This window comes from Malus sylvestris, chromosome 12, assembly GCF_916048215.2.
Source record: "Malus sylvestris chromosome 12, drMalSylv7.2, whole genome shotgun sequence".
Classification (NCBI taxonomy): Eukaryota; Viridiplantae; Streptophyta; class Magnoliopsida; order Rosales; family Rosaceae; genus Malus; species Malus sylvestris.
The window spans coordinates 25,176,718-25,200,723 of NC_062271.1; the positions used below are offsets into that span (position 1 = coordinate 25,176,718).

The following is a 24,006-nucleotide window of genomic DNA, read 5'->3' on the forward strand; positions in this document are numbered from 1 at the left end:
TAATAAAATCAGTCTTCATAGAATTTACATTAAGAATAGAGAAAATAATATTTAATAAACAATTGATTGAATCACATTATTGCTAGCCCATTATGAGGTTAAGCCCATCCACTTCCCTCTTAGTGTAGATAATATCGTTTGTTAAAAAAAAAAAAAACAATCATTTGACAACTAATTTAATCACATTATTATCCGTGTGCGAAAAATATTTTTTATAACCAGCATTACACGTCTCTTAAGATGTTTTGAATGTGTATAAAAATAGAGAAAATAATGTTTAATAAACAACTAATTGAATCACTTCATTGCTACCCCGAACACCCCCTCCTCCTTAGTGTAGATAATATCGTTTGTTAAAATAAAATAAAAAATCATTTGACAACTAATTTAATCACATTATTATCTGCAAAAGACCTTTTTTTTATAACCGGCATTACACGCTTTTTAAGATGTTTTGAAAGTATTTAAAAATAGAGAAATTGAATTACATTATTGTTAGCCTATTGTGAGACACTAATTAAAAAAATAAAAAATAAAAGGCACCAAAAAAATAATTATTAAAAATATTGTTAAAATGACGAAAATACCCTTGCCTTATTTGATGCATTATTTTGGGATGCCTTTGAAGTTTTTGGTCTTGGGGGCATTTTTGTCCAAATATTTTTGTTGAAAGACACCAAAATCACTATTCACTATTCCATTCTCTTTATATATAGATTTAGTATGATGGTATGTTATGCGTGTCATAATACATATTTTATGTATTTTGATGCATGCAACATAAACATGCATGTCATTTATGATTTTTTTTGTCAAAAAATGATTAGCTGGTGGTAAAGTTATGACAATCGATTTTTTTTGGAGCTAAGAAGACTTACAAAGATATTTCTACCTCTCTTTAACTACCATTGTGTGATTCATGAGCACAAGGAATAAAACTCAAAAACAACCGTTTGAAATATGAACTTTTTATTTCGTCCACCACTGAAACACCCTTGATGGTTGTCATTTGTAAATTGATAAAGATTTTGTCTTGTTTTACGATGGTAAAGTTTAGGACCGACACCAAACAATTAGGAAAACGTAACTTTGGCGAGGAAATTCCGAAATCTTGTCTACATACAAATCACAATTTGCATACCAAACTTAAATAAGAAGTCATACGCGTAAAAAGAAAATCACAATTCCTTATTCTGTCAATCAACTTGACGCGTATGCATAATTGATTCATTAAAAACGAAAGAATTTTTTTATGTGTATATATATATATGAGTTAAGATTCGGGACACACGCTTTTCATATGCCTTTTGACACATTTTTTTATAGATTCACTCTGTAATATATTTCAATGATCTAACTGTTTATCTTTTATGTCTCACCTCAAATATCGTCTAATAAAAAGCATCTAAATCCGAAATCACATAACCGATGAATTAAATGTAGTGTTTCTTTGTAGAATCGTATTTATGCATTTTCTTCATTATAAATGAATATTTGATAGTTTTGAATTTGTCTAATTTTTTTGTAAGAATGATCGATGACTAATGTATAAAATTTAGGCCGCGTGTGTACCCAAAACTAACTCATACATATACATATTGTTTTTCTTTTGTTTTTGGTGAGTTATATGCATATGCCTCAAGTTGATTGAGAGTCAAGAAATTGTGGTTTTCTTTTAAGCTTGTATGACTTCTTAATTACCTTTGGTATGCAAGTTCTACGTACGTTCATGATCGTTTTTCAATAAATGTCAATAAATTATTATTAACTACAAAATTACAAGGCACTAAACAGTATGTGATCATATTAATAAACAACACTTCTTCGCATTATTCCTCCAAAAATTATGAAAAAAAATCTCAAAGTTTACTATTGAATAATTGCTAAGATAACAAACTAACGGCAAGATGAACTATTTAAAATGTAATTTAATCCTCGAAATAACCTAGTAAAAAAGGAATCAAACAAATAACAAAATACAAGAAACGTCCTAAAATATCAAAATCCGATTTTGGGCTAGTAAACGATAGAATCTAGTCGAAAAAATCCGTTTGCCGTGCTCTTTGAAATGTCAAGTCATGGACCTAAATCGAACATCCAAGCTCAAATTTACAGTGCTTTGTTCTGGTCCGGTTTATGCTTTTCGACTTCATCTTTAATTCATCTACCATATCATACACGATGAGGATTTGTTTGAGAAGAAAGTGGTGCCTTTCGGTTGGAGACAAACATTTCCATTAGTAGTTAAATTATTCAGTGAGATCCAATAACTAAAGTGAATTATGTAATGTCATAATGATAGATCATAAAGATTAACCTATTAAGGGAAAGAGATTTGTAATTATAAAAGAAAAGACTGAAAGAAGGGTTGGGAGTCCACTCTAAAGTATTCTAGGAGGAAAAAAGGGTAACGTACGGTAAGGGCATAAAATTATAAACCTACATAAAATATTAGGTAGACCATACAAATAATTTGTGAAAATTAATGTAGTTTTTTCAAGCTTTTTCATGGCTCCAAGCCTCCGAGAGAGAGAGAGAGAGAGAGAGAGAGAGAGAGAGGTGATGAGAGAGGTGATGTTTGTAGTTTTGTATTTTATATCCCTCACGCACCCTCCTTAGCTATTCTACTGCTATAAATACTGCTGCCCTTCCCATAACTCATAACCCTCCATACTCAGATATTTCAGAAGCTCTAGCTAGCAAGCTTCATCTTCTTCTGCTTCTGTTGCTGCTGCTGCTGCTGGCTCATGAGTTTAAAAAGTGTGGAAGAATCTGTTAAGCTCAGGAGGGATAGCGCCATTCTCGGTTTGGTTTAACCACATATAGCGCTATCCATCCTGAGTTTCATGGCTTCTTCTTACACTCTCCCTGAGGAATTGTGGCCTTTTGAGTAAGGTTTGTAGTTTGTTTTCGCAATCTTATTACTCTTTCTTAGGAATGCTTTTGTGTTATGTTTGAGAAGGCTAATATGCTTTGCTATTTTAAAAATCTCTGTTGCAAGTGAAACCTATCTGCTTGAAAGCTGAAACATTATCAGACTCAAAGTTCATTTTGTTAAATAAGGGGATCTCGACGTGTCAAGATTTCAAAGAGACGGACTTTAAAAAGGCAGATTAGCGGGCCTTACATTTGAACAAAGAGATTTTTTTCTAGATTTTAAAGAGACATATCAACAAAACTTATATCCGAATGATGGGATGTAGGCCAGTTGATTTTGATGTTCAATTTATCTCTTCCTTTTACATTTGAATTTGATGTTTTCCTTTAATTATTTTGCTATTTGAAGCTAAATATCTCCTTAATTAAACTCAACTTGTAAAACCCCCAAAAGCCAAAGATTAAGCTAAATATTTCCTTAATAAGTTGATGATTTTCATCTGATTATTATTATTATTATTATTATTATTATTATTTGTTAAATTCCTTTGATTATTTTTGTTAATGACGAACTCCCTTTCATTAATTTGTTGCTTTGTTTGCCGCCATAGCTAAATAAAAACAGATTAAAAATATGCAAAAACAAGAAATATGAAAGTGAAGGACTTATCCGTAGTCACATGTGAAGAACTGGAGGTTGTTGACCACTTCCCAACCCAACCTGGTGAATAAGTCAGGGGCCTCTGATATTTCCCTTTCAATTGCCTGAAGTTTGGCTTAGAGATTGTGCAATTCTGGCACCTATTTTCGTACTCTTTGATTACTTGCTAACCATTTCGGGTAATAATACTTCCTTGGCTTGTTGCTTCCACTAAAATAAATACCATTCACTCATCATGACTGGCTTTTAATTTTCTTTTTCACATTGGGGATTTTATTCTCTCATGTGGGTTTAGATTTTTCGAGCTCCGTCATAAGGTATGATGGTAATCTATGGCCTGTTTGGAATTGCACTTGGAAGACTAAATGTGTTTTTGACAACTAAAAATATTTTTTTGATTGTATTTGGTAAAGAACATAACATTAGTTATGTGCTTCTTCAGCAAATACTTAACTTTAGTTAGCAATTTATTTATAAGTAAACGCATTTTCAACAAAGGCGAGAAGAAATGCTTATATTGAAACAATCCAACGCGAGCTCTACATGCAATTGATTTTATGATAGCTTATTATTGACAATTCTTAAATATTCATCATGCAATCCTTCGTAATTAAAAAAACGAATAAATTTACAAAAATTAAAGAATAAGAATTAGTATTAGTATCTAAACCGCAAAGATTATCAACTAAATTTGATGTTCAATGACTGCAGGGCTTTGCCGTTTAGGGTATGGAAGGATGGAGATGAGGACCAAAGCTCAAGTCATGCAGACCTTAGCTTCAGAAATGGAGGCTGTACTATAAACATGTTTACAGATATTGGGGGAGAGAGGGAAACAAGCAAACGTAGAAATCAGGGAACTGAGAAAAAGTTCCATATAAGATTTTTGTTTTTTCTATGCGATTAATGTATAAATAAAATACTGAATTTGCTATGTCCCCTTCACAATTTGATAATGTCCAAGATTAAGATATCGTAATGTCATGATTAATTGGACTAGGATTGTCTGCCCTCCACTTCTGGTGCCCTTTCTGTGCCCTTCTATTTTGTGTGGTCACGGTTAAGCCACGTCAACATTTTATATTGTTTTTTTATAGATATAATAAGACAAAAATGAATAGTAATATAAAATGTTGACGTGGCTTAACCGTGACCACACAAACATGAGGGCATGGGGAGGGCACTGAAAGTGGAGGGCAGACAATCCTCATCCTGTTTAATCACGTGAAATGAAAACTAAGATTATTACGATTCTTGGCTTTTTTGCATTTATTAAAATGGGTATTAAAATATGTTAATTCCTAACTTTTCTCGTGTTTAGTAACACATGAAATAAGAGATGGAGTCAATTCTACTTTAATGATTCGTTTGAAAGTGTTTTTAAAATAACTGAAAACACTTTTGATGAAACGAGCCCTAAAATCCGTCATGCAATGAATCCGTCCTCTAAAAAAACTTTCAATCATTCTAACATCATTTTCAAACAAACCATTTTTTCTTTCCTTTTTCGATACGATTTGAGTCAAAGAGTTTTTCCCTTTTTTTTTCATTGGATAATATTAAGGAGACTAATTTTTAGATCAAATTTTGTAAACTAAATGATGTGGTTGTTGATGATTGAATTATTATCTAATTATTGATCAACATGCTTATTCATTATTAGTGACACATCATTTAGGGGGGGTGTAGTCAAACTTGAATTTGAAAGGATTTTAAAATCCTAGTGTAGTCAACTAATGGATTTTAAGAATACATGTAAATCTAGGTGTAGTGACTGTAGTCAATGGAGATTTTAATTGTCAGTTTTAAAGTCCATCTAAATCTAGATGTATTAAAAAATTAAAGATTTTGTAGGATTTTATTAAGTTGTGGAGATTTTAATTGTCAGTTTTAAAGTCCATCTAAATCTAGATGTATTAAAAAATTAAAGATTTTGTAGGATTTTATTAAGTTGTGGATTTTGTAGGATTTGAGAGGAGGAAGTATATATAACAAAGACTAAATAGAATCCTACCTCACACCATAGGATTTCAAATCCTAGTTGAACGACTCCTCTTCTTCTCATTGCCAGCCACTTTCTTTGCTTTATCTTCTTCCTTCATTTTTGCCATATTTTCTTCAATTTTTGTTGTTGGGTTGCATCATTTTATGCGATTTTTTCTTCAATTTTTTGTTGTTGGGTCGCAATCTTTCTTCATGTCCGCAATGTTTTCGTTGCTGCTGGACCCTCATGCTAATTGCTGCTATGTGTGCGGCATGGGTTCATGAATGAATAAGGTGACAACGAATGAATTCGGTTCTTCATGTCTGCTTATTTATGCTCTTTTTTTTGGTACCATGAATGAATTCGTTTCATTAATAAATATTAAGAATAAATAAGGTGTCAACGAAAGGGATAAGAATAAAGTGAGGGAGGAAGTAGGATTGGAAATGGGTGCACTGGGGATCTTTGAGGAGTTGAGTTTATGTGATAATCTTGACTTCTTTTTTTTCGGCTCCAAGGGATGCAGCTCCATATCATGAACAGCTTCATTTGATTAAATTTATGACCTAGATACATTTATCACCATTTGATTTATTTGATGGTTAAGATTCAACATTACAAAATCTTTCAAAATCTATAGAAATTTGTCATTCAAATCTTCTCAAATCTTCCAAAATCTATAGGATTTTGTAGAAGTTTATAATCCTATGAAATCCATCACATATCAAAATCTATTAAAATCCTCTCAAATCCAAGTTTGACTACACCCCCTTAGTTTGCAAGTTTGGCTTAACAATTTGGTCACCCTAACATTATAGTATTTTTTGCTTACCTTTTGTTAAAATCACACCACATTTAGTGGTTATGAGAGGAAAAATTCTAATTTTCGACTTCTCCACATTTATTTAAAACATCGAGTACCTTCAAAATTTAGAAATTAGGTCAACTGGGAAGAGTAATTGATTCAATTCTCATTCCTTACCACCCTTATTTTGGACTTCCCCAATTGCTTACTTCTTTGATACGTAGTAAGTTTTTTTTTTTCCTAAAAGACTTGTTTGCTTACTCGGAATGCGATGCAAAGAATGATTATCTATACCCATTTCAGTCATATCATATTATTACCAGTAGTTGTTAATCTCGTGAACAATTAGATATCATTACGATATCGTTACCATACCTAAAAATGTAGGTACACATGCCCTATAGTTGAGGTAAGATATTTACCCACAAAATATGTAGAGGAGGCCACCCCATGAGCACTTGTAATTTTGGTAATCGAATTTGCTTGTGGAAGATATTTGATGGCCCATTGGGCTTGAATTGATACGCAATTGGGCTTCGTTACGTTTGGGCTTTGACAGCTCATTGGGCTTCAATTCATGGTAACCACAATTTTAGTTACGGCGTCAGGCCCAACAGAGATATTTTTCTGAGCGCGAAATCTAGCCGTTAAAATCGTCGCTACAGATAAAGATATAACAACAAAAACATATGGTTGCAGGCCTTCTGCAACATTCACACTCTTTTCTTTATAAAATGGAGTCTGGAATTTGTCTGTTTAAGAATTTGAAAAATGGCGAGTGGTCTCTCACACCACCACCTTCTCTGCATGTATTCCTCAAAAACCCACCCACCGTTTTCAAAAACGCAAACACTTTTCAGAAACCCGAAATCCTCCTCCGTTGCTCTCCGGACCCTCCCGAAGTCGTTGTCTCCGAAAAACTCCAACACTTCGCTGCAAAGTTCGCCGGAAGAGTCGAAGCCCGCCAGCGCTCTTAAGCGGGCCGACCCGCCCGGCCAAAACCCACCTCCCAGATTGTCTTCTTTCGACTCCCTCTTCGTCCGCCTTCGTCATTTGAGGTAGATTTTAATATTATTTTTATGTACACAATTTCAAATTCATGGGTGATTAGCTTTGGTGTGTTGTGGGTTGTTGTAAATTTGTGATTTGATTCATTGGAATATGATTGCAGAGATGAAAGGTTTAAGCTTGATGGGATTTTTGTGGACATTCTGTCGATTGCATTGCCTGCTGCTCTGGCTCTTGCTGCTGACCCCATTACCTCTTTGGTTGACACAGCCTTTGTTGGGCATTTAGGTATCAACTTTGTTCCTTGATTATGCTTAACTAAATAATAATGTTTGATTTTTTTTTGTTAATTGATACAATTATGTGTGTATTTGATAAATAATATAAGAATCCATGTCGGATTTGACAAAATAAATTACAATTAACAAATGGTTCTACTCCTAATGACACTGAGGGTTATGTGATAAAACTCCATACCTGCTGTGCTAATAGGCGGTAAGATATTAGCAGTGGTCCTTCGTCCGTGTATCTGAAATCTTGACAGTTTCTGCATTGTGTAGGGTCGGTTGAATTGGCAGCAGTTGGGGTGTCAGCTTCAGTATTCAACTTAGTTTCTAAATTGTTTAACGTTCCATTGCTCAACATCACTACATCTTTTGTTGCTGAAGAGCAGGCATTGGCTAGCAAGGCCGAGGATGGTAATTAGTAACTTTTTCTAGAAAGATTTGTTATATTTGAAGTTTAGTAATAATACTTCACTTTAATCAAAATGGTTTTGTGAAGATTTGCAGGGTGACAGGCAGAGCAAGAAGCTCCTTCCCTCGGTGTCGACGTCATTGGCTCTTGCTGCCACCTTTGGCGTAGCTGAAGCTGTTGCACTTTTTCTTGGGTCGGGTGTCTTGATGAATGCCATGGGTATATATGCTGTATGTCAATCTTCACCAATTATCAGTTTAAAGTGATGCATGCTACTTTGTGCTACTCTATTCTCCAAATGTATCTTAGTAGTACTTCCGTCGAATTCAGTTTGTTTATTGTCTTGGTGCAGTTTCTTTCTTTCACATGATTATGAATATCATGATTGATTTTGGAGTTGAATTTCTTGTTTGTTTAGGTAGTTTTTACTGTCGCTTTTTCACTAGTATGTAGCAAACTTTTTTTCTTCCTTTTCTGCGTTATTAGAGACTTTATCACAGCATTCAAATGAAATTGAAAGGGGTATCAAGGTTTCCATACCTTGAAAGTGGCTTCAAGGTTTCAAAGTTGGCTGATAAGGATGGAAGAGAAAGACTAGTATATGGAGTAGGAAATTTTTCTCACCGTGGGATATGTAGCATTTTGACATTAACTGACTGATGTGTTTCTGGATTTTTTTAATGAAGTTTGATATTGTTATAGGATTCACCAATGCGAATACCTGCGGAGAGTTTTCTTGCCGTAAGGGCATTTGGTGCTCCACCGATTGTAATTGCACTTGCCGCACAAGGCACATTTCGTGGCTTTAAAGACACAAAGACGCCTCTGTATGCTGTTGGTATGTATTGTTCTGCATGTTTCTGAACTCAACTGTATTGTTTTCCAACTGAGAAAATGACAATGTCTGCTCTTTTATCTCAGTTGCTGGCAACTTACTTAATGCTATATTGGATGCAATATTGATATTTATTTTTGATTTTGGAATCCGCGGTGCTGCTATTGCTACGGTGATTTCTGAGTACGTCAACGATGTGGTAAACTTAATTTACTGGTGGATTTTGATCTTGATATTCCTATCATAACATTCTGTCAAAGTTTTCTTTCTAACACAACTCTTCATGTCTATTTTTCGCAAGGTACATGATCGCTGTTATTCTTTTGTGGAAATTGAATAGCGAAGTATTACTTGTCCCTACCTATATTGATGGGAGAAGAATCATCGGTTACCTTAAATCTGGTAGGTTCTTTGTGAACTTGTTTATGGAATATAGATGATGGGGATAATTGAGTTTTTTCTAAATGCCCCTTGTATTTGTCAGGGGTCCTTCTTATTGGCAGAAGCTTAGCAGTTGTTGTAACTACGACACTAGCCACATCCGTGGCAGCCCGGGAGGGTCCTATCCCCATGGCTGGCCATCAGATTTGCATTCAAGTTTGGTTGGCAGTATCTTTGCTTACCGATGCTTTAGCACTGGCTGGTCAGGTGTGACATTTTTACTTTACAAGTTTCATACGACGTGAACAATATACACAGAAGAACTGAATGAAATAAATTATGTGAACGAACTAGATCTAGTTTAATCATTACAATTATGTTTCTTCACAGACACTTCTCGCCAGTGGTTACTCCCAACAAGATTATGAACAAGCACGCCTAGTAATTTATAGAGTTCTACAGGTTCTTATTTTTCTTTTCAACTGTTTCATTCTCATCGTTAATTGATATCCTTTTTTTCCTCTGAATCTACATTAACTGTTCTTTGAATTTCAAACAGATTGGTTTAGTGACGGGAATTGGTTTGGGAATTATGTTATTCATCGGTTTTAAAGCGTTTTCTAGCTTATTCAGCACAGACCCTCAAGTCCTGGCAATTGCATGGTCTGGTTTATTGGTAGGAAACTACATATCTCAACAGTTTACTTTTTGGAAGCCTATGGACTATTACTTGCTTCATGTGTGCATTAGTTGCACTGCTACACATACCTGATATGGATATTATTTGCCAGTTTGTTGCTGGATCTCAGCCAATAAACGCTCTAGCTTTTGTTATTGATGGACTGTACTACGGAGTTTCAGACTTTGGATTTGCTGCCTATTCGATGGTATTCCCGGATCCTATCAGGAACAACAAAATGGTTACATCATATGGTCTCCTCTCACCTCTCTTTTTGTTTGGGCAGGTGTTAGTAGGACTGATTTCTTCCGCGGTCATACTTGTTGCCTCTCCGTCTTTTGGCCTTGCTGGAGTCTGGACCGGGCTGTTTCTCTTCATGGCATTGCGCGTAGTAGCCGGGATTTGGAGGTAAACTAATTTCTGTACGAGCTCCTGTCATCACGCAACTTGAACTTCTTCCTGACAAATACTATTGCACTCCAGGTTGGGCACAAGAACCGGACCATGGAAATTGGTCTGGGATGAGAGGAAACAGGAAGGTTAACCGTGACGAATGTTGAATCTCCTGGGACAGGAGGTAAAAATACTCATCGGGGGGGCTATCGAACACAAGTAACTGTCTGAAGTCTGATGCTGCTGGTGTAACCTGTTTTCAAACACAGGTTATCCTAAGGTGGTCAAGGGCCTGCCGGATTATTAAGACGACCTGGATCAACAAGAAAGAGTGACTTCGACTGGTTTCCGACTACTCACTAAATTTAGTATGTCGGGATGCAGATGATGATCGGCGTTCCAAACGAAGCTTTCTTCCCGTCCATACTTCACCAGGTTCTTGTATAACATATGATAGCATAAAACGCCAATAAATGTTTACAAAACAACATCAAAGATTCTGAAATTGAAAGGGAATTCTTACACCATGAAAGATATAGATTTATTTATATTTTCGGGTTAAAACATACAGCTAAATCTTCCTATTTCGATTCAAAGAAAATTTCAATAGAATTCCTTATCAAGTAAAAATCACAACTAAGAGTAAGGGAACCATGAATAATGCAGCCCCTGCTCTTCCATTACACCGGAATGATAGCTTTGTCTAACTAAATCTGAATCGAAATCCACGTCTAAATATCCGTCCTGCGTATGATTCGAGCTTCCAGGTATGTCGACTTGTGGTTGTGTCTGAAATTGTATAGGGAGACAATGCATCATCCTCTCCCATTGTTGTTCTTGAGCAGCATCAATGCCATAGGTTTTTTCTGCAGACCAGCAGTTATGCATGTAGTCAAGTCTGTTGTAGAGCTCCCTCTGCATTCCGATGTCATTCGATGCATTGATGCCATAACCTGGACTATTGTTGTACTTATCGTCTAAGTCATCTAAGTAAGCATAAGTATGTATGAAGCCATCGCGATTATGGCCATTTAAATTTGTAGTTTCTGCTAAACCTCCCTGCAATTGTTGACCAGTTATCGATCCCTTCATTCCAGCATCATCAGATTGAACATTTTTCTGCTCGTTATGCATATTGTTGTACATATCATCTAAGCCATTTTGGCTTCCAGATTCCAGAATCACCGGGAACTCTTTCACCACTGCTTCCCTCATTGCCGGTGTCTCAAATTTGACATCATTTGAAGGGTTGCAACCGTCTCTTAAGGTAGCATTGGAAAGCTCTAATTCCTCAGTCACCAATCCCACAGCACAAACCATTTCCTGCTTCGGCTCTCCGGGCAGACAGTCCTCAAAGAAACCCGATCTTTCCTTTGCCTGATCCGCACTGTTATATGTTGACGATGACTCGTAGGACGATGGTTTAGTCGTTGTGGGTGACACAAAATTAGAGCAGGAGTCCTTCAAATCCATGGTGTTCTTTGCGAAGTTGAGCCGGGCCGAAGCACCATAAATTGCCCAAGCAGCTTTATCATAAGCAAGTGCAGCTTCCCAGGCTGTAGGGAAAGTCCCAAGCCAAAGACGGTTATTCTTCTTCTTCGGTACAGCGCCGCCTGTAGCGTGAATCGGTTCTCGGATTTCCGCCACCCATTTTCCCCAAGTCCTCTGCCTAACACCCCTGTAAACACAAGCGGAGTTCTCAGGCCCTCCTTTCCCTCTCATACACCCTTTTGTGGAGCCCTTCGCGGGAACCCTCCGAGTCTTCTTCCCTCCATCTTTTTCAAAATCAAGCCTCTCATTGTAGTTCTTCCACCTAGCCAGAGTGTCCTCTATCGAATCGCACCCGTAGCGCCTCTTCCGCAATTTCCTATCCCTGAAAAGTTGAACCACATCCAAAGTTAGTGTCAGCTTTCAAACAATAAACACGAACAAATTAGCTTCCAGGCACCTCTCGTTTGAGATTGGGATTGCTTCGGTCGAAAACGCTTATGCTTATAAGCACGCTTTCATTACAAGCACTTTGAAATTTTATTATAAAAATCCAAGTACTTCCGTTAACTTAGAGCTTTTGCTAAACGTTCTTTCGTCACAATTACATTGCCAAAAGCACCTTACTAGCACTGCTCCCGAAAACGCTTCTAACTTTTTGCACCAGACGCAGTGTTGAACCATTTTTAGCAATTTCAGAAGCAATCCCATCCCAAAGAGGAAAACGTTCCAAGATTTCCTAAAACTTGGATTTCTCAAAGGAAATGAACCACACAGAAGAACCCAGATGAAATAACAGATAAAAACCCAAGAACTCACCCGTCGGAAGCCTCGGACGCCATGCGAGTTCAGAAATCTGCCTGCTTTCTTCTTCCTTCAGGGCGTCAAATATGCAGAAAATATGACCTTTTCGTTCTAATTAGCTGAAAATCTAATAAGGGTTTATGTAGGGTTTAGGTTTGAACAGGTTTTTGCCCCTTGAGCAAGGTTTCGAGGCGTTTTTGAGGAGCTGGGGTTTTCTCTGTTTGCGGCTTTGTGGGGGCAGATACCAATAAAAAACAACTAGGCAATGGCGTCGCTGTCTGACTTGGGGACGAAGGTACTGTGAGATACTCCCGAAAAGAATTAATATGAATTTGATGATATGAACAGCTCATGGGACGATTCGTGGCCCCTCTTTCGACACGTAAGAGTCGTACTCTGTTTTGTCCTTTCGGTTTCTTGCCCACGAAGGCTTTACTTTACTTTTCTTTTGCATTTGCATTTATAACTGGCAGCTGCGGCTGGTTTATTCAGAGCAGTTCCAATGTATGAAAGGAAATCTAAAATTTTAATGAACTTTTTTCGTTTTCAGCAATTCATAAAAGAATGAATCGAAAAAAAACCTATGAATATACCGGCTACAACAAAAGACTTCATGATAGTCAATATGGGCCCCCACCACCTATCAGTGCATAGTGTTATTTGACTCATCATTATTTTAGATGGTGAAGATGTTATTGATTGTAACTCAATATTGGGTTATTTACACCGAGGAATGAAAAAAATTGTGGAAACTCGAACAATTATACAATATTTGCCTTATGTAACACGGTCCGGAAATCACTTAAATCCCCTCTAATGAACAGTAATTGCCTTTTGTATCTCCACCCTTAATTTGAATAGTCATGACAATATGCAATAAAATAATAGTATTTTTTATTTTATGAAATAATAAAAAATAATTTTATTTCAAATTTCAGATATGATTTTTAATCGGTCTCATTGTACCACGTTTCATTAAATAAGAAATTACAACCCAAAGTATTTGAGAAAATATAAAATGATGGTGTAAGGTGGAAGATACAGATAAGATATTTATAGAAAAATTAAATCTTTTTTTTTTGGATTTTTTTATTAATTGTTTACATTTTTTTTACATTTTTAATTAATTTTTTACATTTTATTAATTTTTTATTGCTTTTTTCCAATTTTTTTTTATTAATTTTATAATGTGACTGACGTCATCCTAACATCAGCCTTGCATCAGTTTGCCCTAAGGCACTTGCCCTTGCGATTCGAGCCCGCCCTCTCACTCGAGCCCCTCTCAGTCCAATCGCCTACATGGGTTGGAGTAAGGAGGGAAGGCAATTGGATTGAAAACCTCCTCGGTCCACCGGGCAATCCACATCAATGGAGTTGCTCTAAGAATTCACTAGTACAAGCATGGACAAGGTTGCTGTTCGAAAAGGCTCGGAAAGACTCTTATGAGTAGAAGTGCTCGAGAATTATTAAAGTACTTGTTAAAAAAGCACTTTTAATATATAGGTGTTTAAGAGCCAAACTGTTTTCTACTAGAACAGTTCTAAACAAACGCTTAATTTTGGTTTGAATGTTTGAGTTCACATGTTATAATTCCTTTTTTTAGATAGTAGCCTTGTCAGCAGGCACAGAGGTGGGCATCTTGAATGGGCTTTCAGTTGGGCTTCATTGGCCCATCAATTGTCCTTCAAATATTGGGCCGATGGAGCAAGTTTGTGAGTTTTGGGTTCTATTGCCTTGGCAGGGACGTCAGCCTTGTCAGCAGGCGCAGAGGCGGACAGCCCTTGAATGGGCTTTCAGTTGGGCTTTATTGGCCCATCAACTGCCCTCCAAATATTGGGCCGCTGGAGCCAGTAAATGCAATAAAGGAGGAAGTAAAAGCTGAATTTTACAACACACATCACATATTTACATTTTACTCAACCGAGTTTGAAATCTTGGCTTCAACCTCCAATCTCAGCCGTTAATAATCTTCCTCGCAACACTTACCGTCCATCTGTAAGACTCTCAAAGCTTGTAGCACAAAGCTTCCCTGCATCCAACGTCATTTAATCACGTACACATCACACGCATTCGACGTCCCTCCTGCAAAAGCCGCCCTTTGTTCTCGCGCGCTTAAAATCCGTTAATATTTGCAGAGAGCCAAACACCCACACGCACTCACACACTCACTCTCCGCCATTACCATTTGCCTCCTTCCTTCTCAGCTCCCTCTCTCTCTCTCTCTCGCTCCCTCTCTCTCTCTCTCTCTCTCTCTCTCTCTACTTTCTCTCTCTCTCTCTCTCTCTCGCTCCCTCTCTCTCTCTCTACTTTCTCTTTCTCTCTCTCTCTCTCTCTCTCTCTCTCTCTCTCTCTCTCTCTTCGACTGATCCCTCTCTCTTTTGCCGTCGTACTCTCGCCGTCGACAGAATGTTCTACTCGCACCAGCTTCTAGCTCGGAAAGCTCCTCTGGGTCAAATCTGGTAAAACCTCACTCAGATTCTCCGATTTCTCTCACTTTTTCCACACGATTTTTCGTTGAATCTATTTTTCACATGTATTGCTCTGTTTTTTTTTCCCGTATACTTCACTGTTTTTATTCTTGCATTTTCATCGTAATTTCATGCAGTTTCGCCAAGAAACTGACGTTTTCGCTGGATTTTCGAGTTTTATAGTCTATTTTGTTTTTATTTTTCTTTGGAATTATGATTTTTCATGCCATTTTTCTCTTGGAAACTCGAATTTTAACTATTTTTTCTTTGCAAATGGTGAACTCGCGAAGGAGGGCTGCTACAATGCACGCTAAAATCAACCGCAGGAAGCTCGATAAGCTCGATCTCATCAAGATCTGGTAATTCCTTACTTCTTTCTCTTCCTTTTTCACTTCTTCAAATTTTCAGAGTTCTCAGCTTTCGCCGATAATCTTCACTGGTTTTTTGTGCAGCTAAATCCCATGGGATATAATTCTTCATGATTTTTTGCATTTTTTTTTAAATTTTGCAGCGAAGAGATTTTGAATCCTTCGGTTCCCATGGCTCTTCGTCTCTCCGGGATTCTCATGGGTAAACTCTCCCTCCCTTCCTCTCTCTCTCTCTCTCTCTCTCTCTCTCTCTCTCTCTGTGTTACCATTTCGCTTCGTTTGCGTTTCCAGGTGGAGTCGTCATCGTCTACGAACGAAAAGTGAAGCTCCTATACGGTGACGTTCCGATCCTTCTTTCTTTTTTCGTTTCGAATTTGGGACAATTTTGATTTCAAAATTTTCGATCAAATGTTTTCTGACTTCTTCTGTTTCTGTGTGTTGCTCTCGTTTCCGTACAGAGGATGCGACTCGTCTACTGGTACTATTTCTCTTCGAATTCCTTAATTATTTTAATTTCCGATTTTTCTCTATTTGTTTAATTGATTTTTATATTATTTTTCATATCCGAGTGTGCTGCTGTAGGTCGAATTAAACGAAGCATGGAAGACGAAACCTGTTGGGGACCCCACCGTCCTCCAGAAAGGAAAATCACAGGCCAGGTGGGTCCCTCCCCCATGCTGCTTCTTCTTCTCCAAGTTACCGAAAGTTTCAGAACCGGCGCATTTTAGAACCACCGGCGTAGTTTAGAGTGACATTTGTAGTGGAGGGGCAGGATTGTCATTTGACACGTGGGTTTTTGTCGTCTCCTTTTTTCTGCAGAAAGGAAGCTATTACGCTGCCTGAGAATGAAGACACAGAGATTGAAGGAATGCTGAATTTTTCCCACGGCCGCAGCGCCTCCATGCAGTTTCAGCAAACCTCCTATTTTGCTATGGTAAAATGTCGAAACTCTCCGGGTTTTTGTACAACATTTACCTACATTTCAGACTCTCATGGATGGTCCATTAAGGGTATTTTTGTCAATCAGGGGAAACTGTCTGTGTGCCTGTCACTTGATAGTGTATGAAAGGTGTTTGAAGAATTTACTGAATAGGGTTTGTGAGTAGAAGATTTAAATGATGGGTCAAGTTTATGTGCCCTGATTATTCAACTATTTTTATTGCTTGTGTTTTATGAATTTACGAAACTCAAAAATATTTGATCTAAAAACGCTTTCAATCATTTAAAAGCGTTTCCCGAATGAGCCATAGTTTCTGTTTGAGGAAAGCTATACTACCAGTTATGACACTGATTTAAACTTTTTTGTTCTATGGCGATGCGCCATGGCTCGTTGTTACATTAGAAGGGACGAATTGTGTTCTTTTCCACTGTTGTATTATGCCTTACAGTTTTTGTGTATGATAGGAAGATGCCTATGTAGGAACTGCATACAAAAACATTCTGAATTGATTGAACCCGCTGCATTGCCTCGTTGAGCTATTGTCTATCTTTGCAGCGGCTTGATAGTGTCGATGAACAATATGTTAACAACAACGCAGCAGGGGAGGAAGATCCAGCTCCGCAGCTCTACCAAGGTTGTATCATTCTTCTAATCTGATTTCTTCGTAATTTTAAGGTTTGAGTCTTTTGTCCACATGTCCAAAGCTTGTTCATCTGCTAACACAAGTTACTCTCTCATTCAGCTGATGTCGAGAATATCACCTTAGCTGAACACTTTGATCCATTTCAAGCTGATCATTATATGTACAATCGCTTGGAGAGGTGAGACGTGTTTCAAACCTCCTACATGAAAACCCTATGTTTTTAAAGTTGTAGTCATAGTCTTATATGTGTTTTCTATGTGGATGGAAGATTTGAGATCGAAGGGGATGAAGAGACACAGTTTAACTTCACGTCAGGAGAGCACACACACATTCCCATACCCCCTTCCCCTCCTCGCGATGAACATCAGGAAGGTCAGATCATCCCTTTACCTATAAGATAATTTCTGTTTTTCTAAATTTAGATGAATTTAGGAGTAGGATACAAGTCAAGTTTAATTTACCTAGTTACAAGCATGAAATTCTTCCTGATCTCAGGGCCTCCTGCAGCTCATACAAACCAAGATGATCAACATCCAGATCACCAGGCCAATCAGCCAGATGAAAGCAAGGAAATTAGACAGGTAGCCAGTAAATATCATGTTTTCATATAACACATCTTCTAAACTTGGAAAAATTAACTACAAACTAATCAATCTTGGATTGTAGATGAAGCTGGTTCAAGAGAGACAGGGGACTAGAAAAAGGAAAACAAGAAAGCAAGCATCTGGAATGGATTTTGAACAAACAATCATTCCTGGTCATGTATACCAATCTTGGCTCCGAGATCCTTCAGATCTATCACGAGATGCAAGAAAACGAAAGGTTTGTCGCTGATCTCTAAGTTGTATTTATCAGCTTAAGCCAAATCCATTTAAGGCAGGTGAGACTAAATGCGTACATACTAACTCCAAGTTGAACTAGGATGGGTTACTTTTCGATTGTGGCTCACAACATAAATTTTATTTCAAGGTTGTTGAAAAAACTGTTGGATTGTATGTTACCAAGTACAAACTATAACTGAAAATGCTTTATACTCTTTGTATTTACAGCGCAAAGATGTAATGGCAACTATGAAGATGGCTAACCTCATGGACCTGCCACCTAAAGTACTAATGGAAGATTTATTTACAACTGGAAGTAAAAACGTATATTATCCACGTCCTCTCCTTGACATGTGGATGAAAAGTGTCCGAACTCCCCGTGAGTCTCCTGCCGGTCAGTACTTGTTATTTTGTTTTGAGAACTTTCTCATATATGATAATTGAAGAAGTGAAGAAGAAAAAGTACCTAATAGTTGCTCTGTCTGCAGGACGAACCACTTCACCCCTGCCCCCAGGAACATCGTCACCAATACCGCCTGAGAGACAAAACTCTGATGGTCCAGTGGAATATGTAAGCCAGTCCACCTTCTATTAGTTGTTCATTTTCCAAAAAGACGATTAAGCTCATGTCTGACAAGTACAATGTGTTAAAATGTTAAAATGTGAAGCCTTTTCAAGATTTTCATAGTGGAGTTGGCTCCCAGTCTTCCATAGATAAGCAACGGCCAAGTTCTGGTGTGGCAAAAGGCAAGAATGATCCAACAAGTGTACTCATGGAAGGACTGACTGCTAATCTTAAGAACATTGGCTTAGAGGGAAATGATACTAATCCAATGGCCACGCCTGGAAATTCTGGTACAGTTAAATTTGTTTAATACTTTTCATACCTTGGATATTTGGTTAAAAGCATTTCAAACATATTCAGTGATTTTCTAATCAGTTATTTGCTTCACTCAAATGTACAGATGACGTAAGATCCATCCCGAGCTCAGCATCAGGGCAGGCAATTCCTTCAGAAGGCAATTCTGGACGGTTAGTAAAATGTTTTTATCAACCAATATATTAAGATATTCAAAGCTATAAAATGTTTCATGAATTCTTTCTTTGGACAATTACCATGAAATGTCACATGCAATTAGAGATTTGTTGCTTCCTCCTATATCCTGTGATGAAGTACTGGCTGTGGACAGATCCGGCAAGAAAAGGCCTCATTCTGCATCCGGGGGCAACATTAGACTTGAACCACTATTGGAAATGAGTCACCCCGATGTACATTTCGAGTTGTCGAGGTCACCTGAGCAAGGCCCGGTATTTGATCAAGGTATATTATACCTTACTACTCCTTCCTGTTGTTGCAGCAACCAAAGTCATGGTGGTTAACTTTTTTCCTTTCAGTAGGATTTCAATCACCATTGTAACTCCGTTTTGCAGAACTCTTGGTGGAAACAGGACCAACTCAAACTCAAAAACCGATCGTGGAACAACCGCTTGACAAAACAACTGATACTATCAGAAGGTAAGGTCGTCTATGAGATCTGCTGCATTTGCTTGGTGCACAAGTAATTTCCAGTTTCGGTTGCCTGATTGCGTTTTCCTCTTGTATTTAAATGATTGCAGGGTTCTGAAATCACATTTTGAGACAGAGGGAGCTCCTCAGGTCGAATCCCTGGACAACCTAACCGCAGGAAGGAACCGAAAAGAAGCAGCTATGCTCTTCTACAAAACTTGTGGTACTTACCTATCCATATGTTACGTGCTCCTTTAATTGCAATGATTTGTGTTACAGCATTTAACATATGAACCTTGTTCGAAACTAAGACGGGATCATAATGTATAACTCTGCGCAGTTCTGGCTACACGGGATGTCATAAGAGTCGAGCAGAGGACCGCTTACGGGGAGATTTTCATATCGAGAGGGCCGAAAATGTGAACGAGGTGAGATCACACCTAGTGTCCTACACTTGTAGGTCGTTAATTCCCACCTACATTACGACCTAATCAACATGGAATTAGTGATACAATTAGAATTAGATGAAGAGATTAGAGATTACCTCATCTTTTTACAGTTTAAGCTTTTATCAAATTACTCCTTTTTTTAGCCTTGTCACGGGGAAGCTGCTGTTCCTCGCCAGAGCTCCTTTATAAATTAATAATATCGTTAATTTTACTTTTTGCTAATTGAGTTACTCTTTTTTTGATATATTTTTAATTCAATCTCAATATCTGACAAAGGAGAAATGAAGTTCAATTTTTGTTTGGTCCAGAATATTTTCAATTTTATCATATGGAAAAATGTACATAAATGCTTGGATCACTTGCCCACATGCGAGTTCGTTAGCGGACGAGTGCGTCATGAATCTAAATTTTACAATAACGAAGTAGACTCCAGTGGGTTTTATAAAAGTTCAAAATGTATAAAGGATATGAGAATTTTTTAGTGTGCTGGAAACACTGCCAAATACACCAAATTTCATAATACAAGTAGTTAATTTTTTTAAAGTATTTTGGTGCATCGAGCCGTGTTTCCGGCACATTAAAAAATCTCTCAAATGATAGGGTTGGTATCGATAATACAGGTAATTCTACGCATTGTCAGTGATACTGTGACAAAAAATCTGTTGTTCAAATTGGAAATCATCAACGTAACAACACCATACAAGAAAAGAAATTTAATTGGACAAAAGAATTCCTCCAAAATTTAATCGCCTCGTTCAAGGAGAAATTATGTCCTACAACCGAATATATATCTTTTTGATCACGAGACCACAGAAGCGATTCTTACAAAAGCACAGATAATGCACAGGGCATGATACACTAAAAGCATATGAATACAACAGAACATCTTCAACTACCACCAAAACATGCCAACCATATGACTACAGAAAAACGTCCATGATTCCAACAAATCTTCATCTCAAAAAGTCGTCGACTGCATGATGCACCGAAGGCAATGCCGTGACTACTAATCTTACATACATGGTACATCAGCTACCACACCACCGAGTCGGGCGTTTTCCTGCATCCAGTGATTCCAACAGAAAACCAAGACAAAAGTGAGACATAGAAAGAACGACGTATGCCCAGGACAAACTTAATTACTTTCATTTTTTACCATGAACGATATTCACCGACTCCAAAAGAAAATCAAGAATACAAAAGTGAGACGTAAAAAGCTGGATTTTGTGGGACGACTTAAAATCTTTATGCTTGTTGCACAAGGAACTTATCATCGACTGATTTGAGCCAACCTACAACAACTTCAAACACAAAATTTGGTGCTAGAGAGACCTTCCATTTGTTGTTTGATTCACTTAAAATACAATGCGACTCCACACAAGGGCAATTATTAGTTATCATCATAAAACCAGATAACGGAAACCAAACATTTATACAACCATTTAAAGACAAGGTTAATGAAAATGTGTTAAATTTTCATACAGAGGGTGCGTGCGACCAAGAGCAAGTTAGGGTAGCTGTGGTGCATCTGCTTGCATGTCTCGCCGAAAAAAAAAACTGTTAAATGTTGTGCACAGCACACAAGGAGACTCGACAGGAATCTAGAAAAAAGCCATCCTAGGCATAAGATATGTCTTTGAGTCCTAAAGGAAGTGGACAAGCTCAGCTACCAGAGAAAGGGTTCGGAAAAGAACCCTAAGAGGGACTAGAACCTGGACTGAAGTAAGTAGATATATTGAAAGTTAGGAAACTTCAAATTCAAATGGAGACAATGCAAGTTTCGATATGTAAAACAAGGAACACCAAGTGACGTGGAAGAAGCAAAGATCACACAGATTCAAGAGACAGTGCAAAACATGGGAGTATTGGTCATCCATTCAAATGTTAAGCTGTGTATAGAATCTCAATCCTATCGGAAACAAAGGCACATGTATAGATGGATGGAAAATTTGACACACTCCAGATTAAATGCAAGGGACTTTGGCATGATTTCTCTCCTTCCATGATCTCTCACAACATCTAGTACACGGCACAAGGATATGAAAACTAAGCATGATAAACAATTGTTAACAACACCACTATAATTTTTCAAGGTTTTAAAAAACGAACCTCAATGCAAGCTTCTGGTGAATTTGTGATGAGATGTACAGGGGTACGTGAGTTTCCCACCAGGCATATGACTTTTTCGCGAAAGTGTACGCTTTGCATAGGAAACTAAAGTAAAATACCATGTATTCACACTGTATGAATATAGGAACTAAACTAGCCAGAAAAAGAAAAACACCCTAACATCACCACCACAAAACACCACCAGCTAGAATTGCGCAATTACTCCAACGCAACAGACCTAGAAGCTTTGTACCGTAGCTTCCTATTGTGATTTTCCTGCCGAAATTTTCCAAAACAATGAGTTAACAACTTCCTAATATGGGATGCAGGGCACACAATCTTGACAAATTAACGATTAGTAGGCGGCATTGTCAAAATTCCATCAAGACTCACATGAAATTCTCCGAAAATTTACTAAATTCAGTAAAGGGAATCACAGCATACAAACTCCATGTCGGAAATTACATATCATGATCATTTGACTGCATTGACAAAATCCCATTAAAATTCCACTGCAGTTCTCCGAAAATTTACTAAATTCGGCAAAAATGCTCACCTGCTCAAGAACCTTAGTGGAGCTCTGCTCAACGAGCCTGGTCCAAGTCTCAATCTTGACAAGCATTTTCTCATACAAGTCCTTGACGCCGGCAGTGTAATTCGTAGCCTCCGAACCCATCAGCCTACTGATGCTCCCAACCTCCAAACCCTCACTGCACATATCCAGCTCGCTCTGATCCTTGTTGTGCTGCTTCCGCTGATCCAAGGTCTCCTCTCCCTGGTCGACATTCATCGGCGAAACCCTAAGCTCGCAGTACAAATTTGGGAACGGCGAGCTAGGGCTGAAATTCCCGTAATGGGCTCAGAACGCAGGCCCAATGTTGACGATTTGGATCCGTTTGAGCTCGAATGAGTGCTTGGATGGACGGAACTGGTAGGCCCGGTACTCATGAGTGTGGATCGTCTGATCGAAGCCGGAGAAGCGAAGAGGAGAAAGAGGGAAGGGGTGAGAGTGGGAGCGCCGTCGGAGCCCTCGGAAGGGCCTTGGATTGGGATGTTGAGATTGGGGATGGAGGATAGAGAGTTGGAGACAGAGAATTCTCGGAGGGAGGGGCGGAGGTGGGTTCTGCGGCGGCCGGAGAACCAGCCGAGGAGGTGGGAGGAGGGGGATTGGGCCTGCTGGGCTTGGGTGAGGCGGCGGAGGGCGATGGGGTCGACCCGGCCGGAGGAATTGTAGAAGGAGAGGGTGGAGGCGGAGCAGAAGAAGGCGGTGACGGTGGCGATGAGAGTGGCGGAGGAGGTAGAATTGGGAGAGTCGTCGGTGAGGGTAGGGAGGATGTGGCTGACGTGGCCGAAGATTAGGCCGTCGACGGAGCCTGGCGATGTGGAGAAGCGTTGGATCATGGAGGCTAGGGCAGGGCCGGATATTGTTACCTTGTCTATGGAATGGTCTTCCATTGCACGAGAAGATTGGCAGACACAGAGAGAGCGCGCGAAACAGAAATGGGGAGTTTTTTTTTATATATTTTATTTTATTATTGAGAGTGCGTGAAACAGAAATGGTATCCCATCAATATTAGGAGAGGAAGTTCGGCTAAGCCACACAATAAGCAGCTTAATTTGGCATTGAATTCGTTATCTGCAAGATTCGAATCTAAAACCTTTAAGTTCCAAGTGTAGAAGAATATTACCATACCGCAGTACTGAATAATATTTTATTATTTATTATTTATTCTACAAAAAAAGTACAAAGGTTTTTTTACGTTTACATGGTTTTACTCTTGAATACTTACACGGTTCTAAAATATTAGACGATTTGATAGTCGAAATACATTACAAAATGAGTCTCATAAAATTTATGTAAAAAAATAACGCCACAAATTTGTCTTTAAATATATGTAAGTATACAAAAGTATATTTTGAAATGTGAAGTGTTTATTCCATTTCATGAGATATTTTGTGTAGTTTATGTTGTCACAATTCTCTTCTCCCTCATTTGCTTGACATAGTTACTTAACCGAACTCTTCACTTGGTTCGATTGATGGGAAGCTAGAATTTGATATAAATGAAGCAATGTTTCACTTGCTTCAAC

General features: G+C 38.1%; 3 protein-coding genes, 1 long non-coding RNA gene and 1 pseudogene across 5 annotated transcripts; 3 read left to right on the plus strand and 2 right to left on the minus strand.

The window, feature by feature from the left end:
- Positions 1-2,441: 2,441 nt before the first annotated feature.
- LOC126592601 (uncharacterized) lies at positions 2,442-4,472 on the plus strand. The gene is made up of 2 exons (XR_007612717.1): positions 2,442-2,895; positions 4,250-4,472. It is a non-coding gene; the product is annotated as an uncharacterized LOC126592601 (long non-coding RNA).
- Positions 4,473-7,049: 2,577 nt separating this feature from the next.
- LOC126591785 (protein DETOXIFICATION 44, chloroplastic-like) lies at positions 7,050-10,851 on the plus strand. 2 transcript variants are annotated; one of them, XM_050257465.1, is made up of 14 exons: positions 7,050-7,385; positions 7,499-7,623; positions 7,896-8,033; positions 8,119-8,261; positions 8,518-8,637; positions 8,734-8,869; positions 8,953-9,049; positions 9,168-9,268; positions 9,351-9,514; positions 9,638-9,709; positions 9,807-9,923; positions 10,039-10,134; positions 10,213-10,334; positions 10,410-10,851. In XM_050257465.1, exons 1-14 carry the CDS (start codon positions 7,099-7,101, stop codon positions 10,468-10,470), a joined length of 1,779 nt encoding a protein of 592 aa, XP_050113422.1. In that variant the 5' UTR covers positions 7,050-7,098; the 3' UTR covers positions 10,471-10,851. The 2 variants fall into 2 exon arrangements, with proteins under 2 accessions (XP_050113422.1, XP_050113423.1); XM_050257466.1 differs by lacking the exon at positions 8,518-8,637.
- On the minus strand, positions 10,836-12,890 carry LOC126591786 (dehydration-responsive element-binding protein 2B-like). Its single transcript, XM_050257467.1, has 2 exons — positions 12,627-12,890; positions 10,836-12,192 (listed from the first exon to the last, which is right to left on the minus strand). Exons 1-2 carry the CDS (start codon positions 12,647-12,649, stop codon positions 10,956-10,958), a joined length of 1,260 nt encoding a protein of 419 aa, XP_050113424.1. The 5' UTR covers positions 12,650-12,890; the 3' UTR covers positions 10,836-10,955.
- Positions 12,891-14,923: 2,033 nt separating this feature from the next.
- LOC126593756 (sister chromatid cohesion 1 protein 1) lies at positions 14,924-20,029 on the plus strand. Its single transcript, XM_050259871.1, has 20 exons — positions 14,924-15,070; positions 15,370-15,438; positions 15,591-15,649; positions 15,739-15,783; positions 15,906-15,925; positions 16,030-16,106; positions 16,267-16,381; positions 16,943-17,021; positions 17,130-17,208; positions 17,299-17,402; positions 17,526-17,611; positions 17,697-17,852; positions 18,080-18,245; positions 18,340-18,422; positions 18,520-18,706; positions 18,817-18,883; positions 19,042-19,172; positions 19,283-19,367; positions 19,469-19,581; positions 19,699-20,029. Exons 1-20 carry the CDS (start codon positions 15,018-15,020, stop codon positions 19,779-19,781), a joined length of 1,857 nt encoding a protein of 618 aa, XP_050115828.1. The 5' UTR covers positions 14,924-15,017; the 3' UTR covers positions 19,782-20,029.
- A 490-nt stretch (positions 20,030-20,519) lies between these two features.
- On the minus strand, positions 20,520-23,438 carry LOC126592063 (uncharacterized; annotated as a pseudogene).
- Between the last annotated feature and the right edge of the window lie 568 nt (positions 23,439-24,006).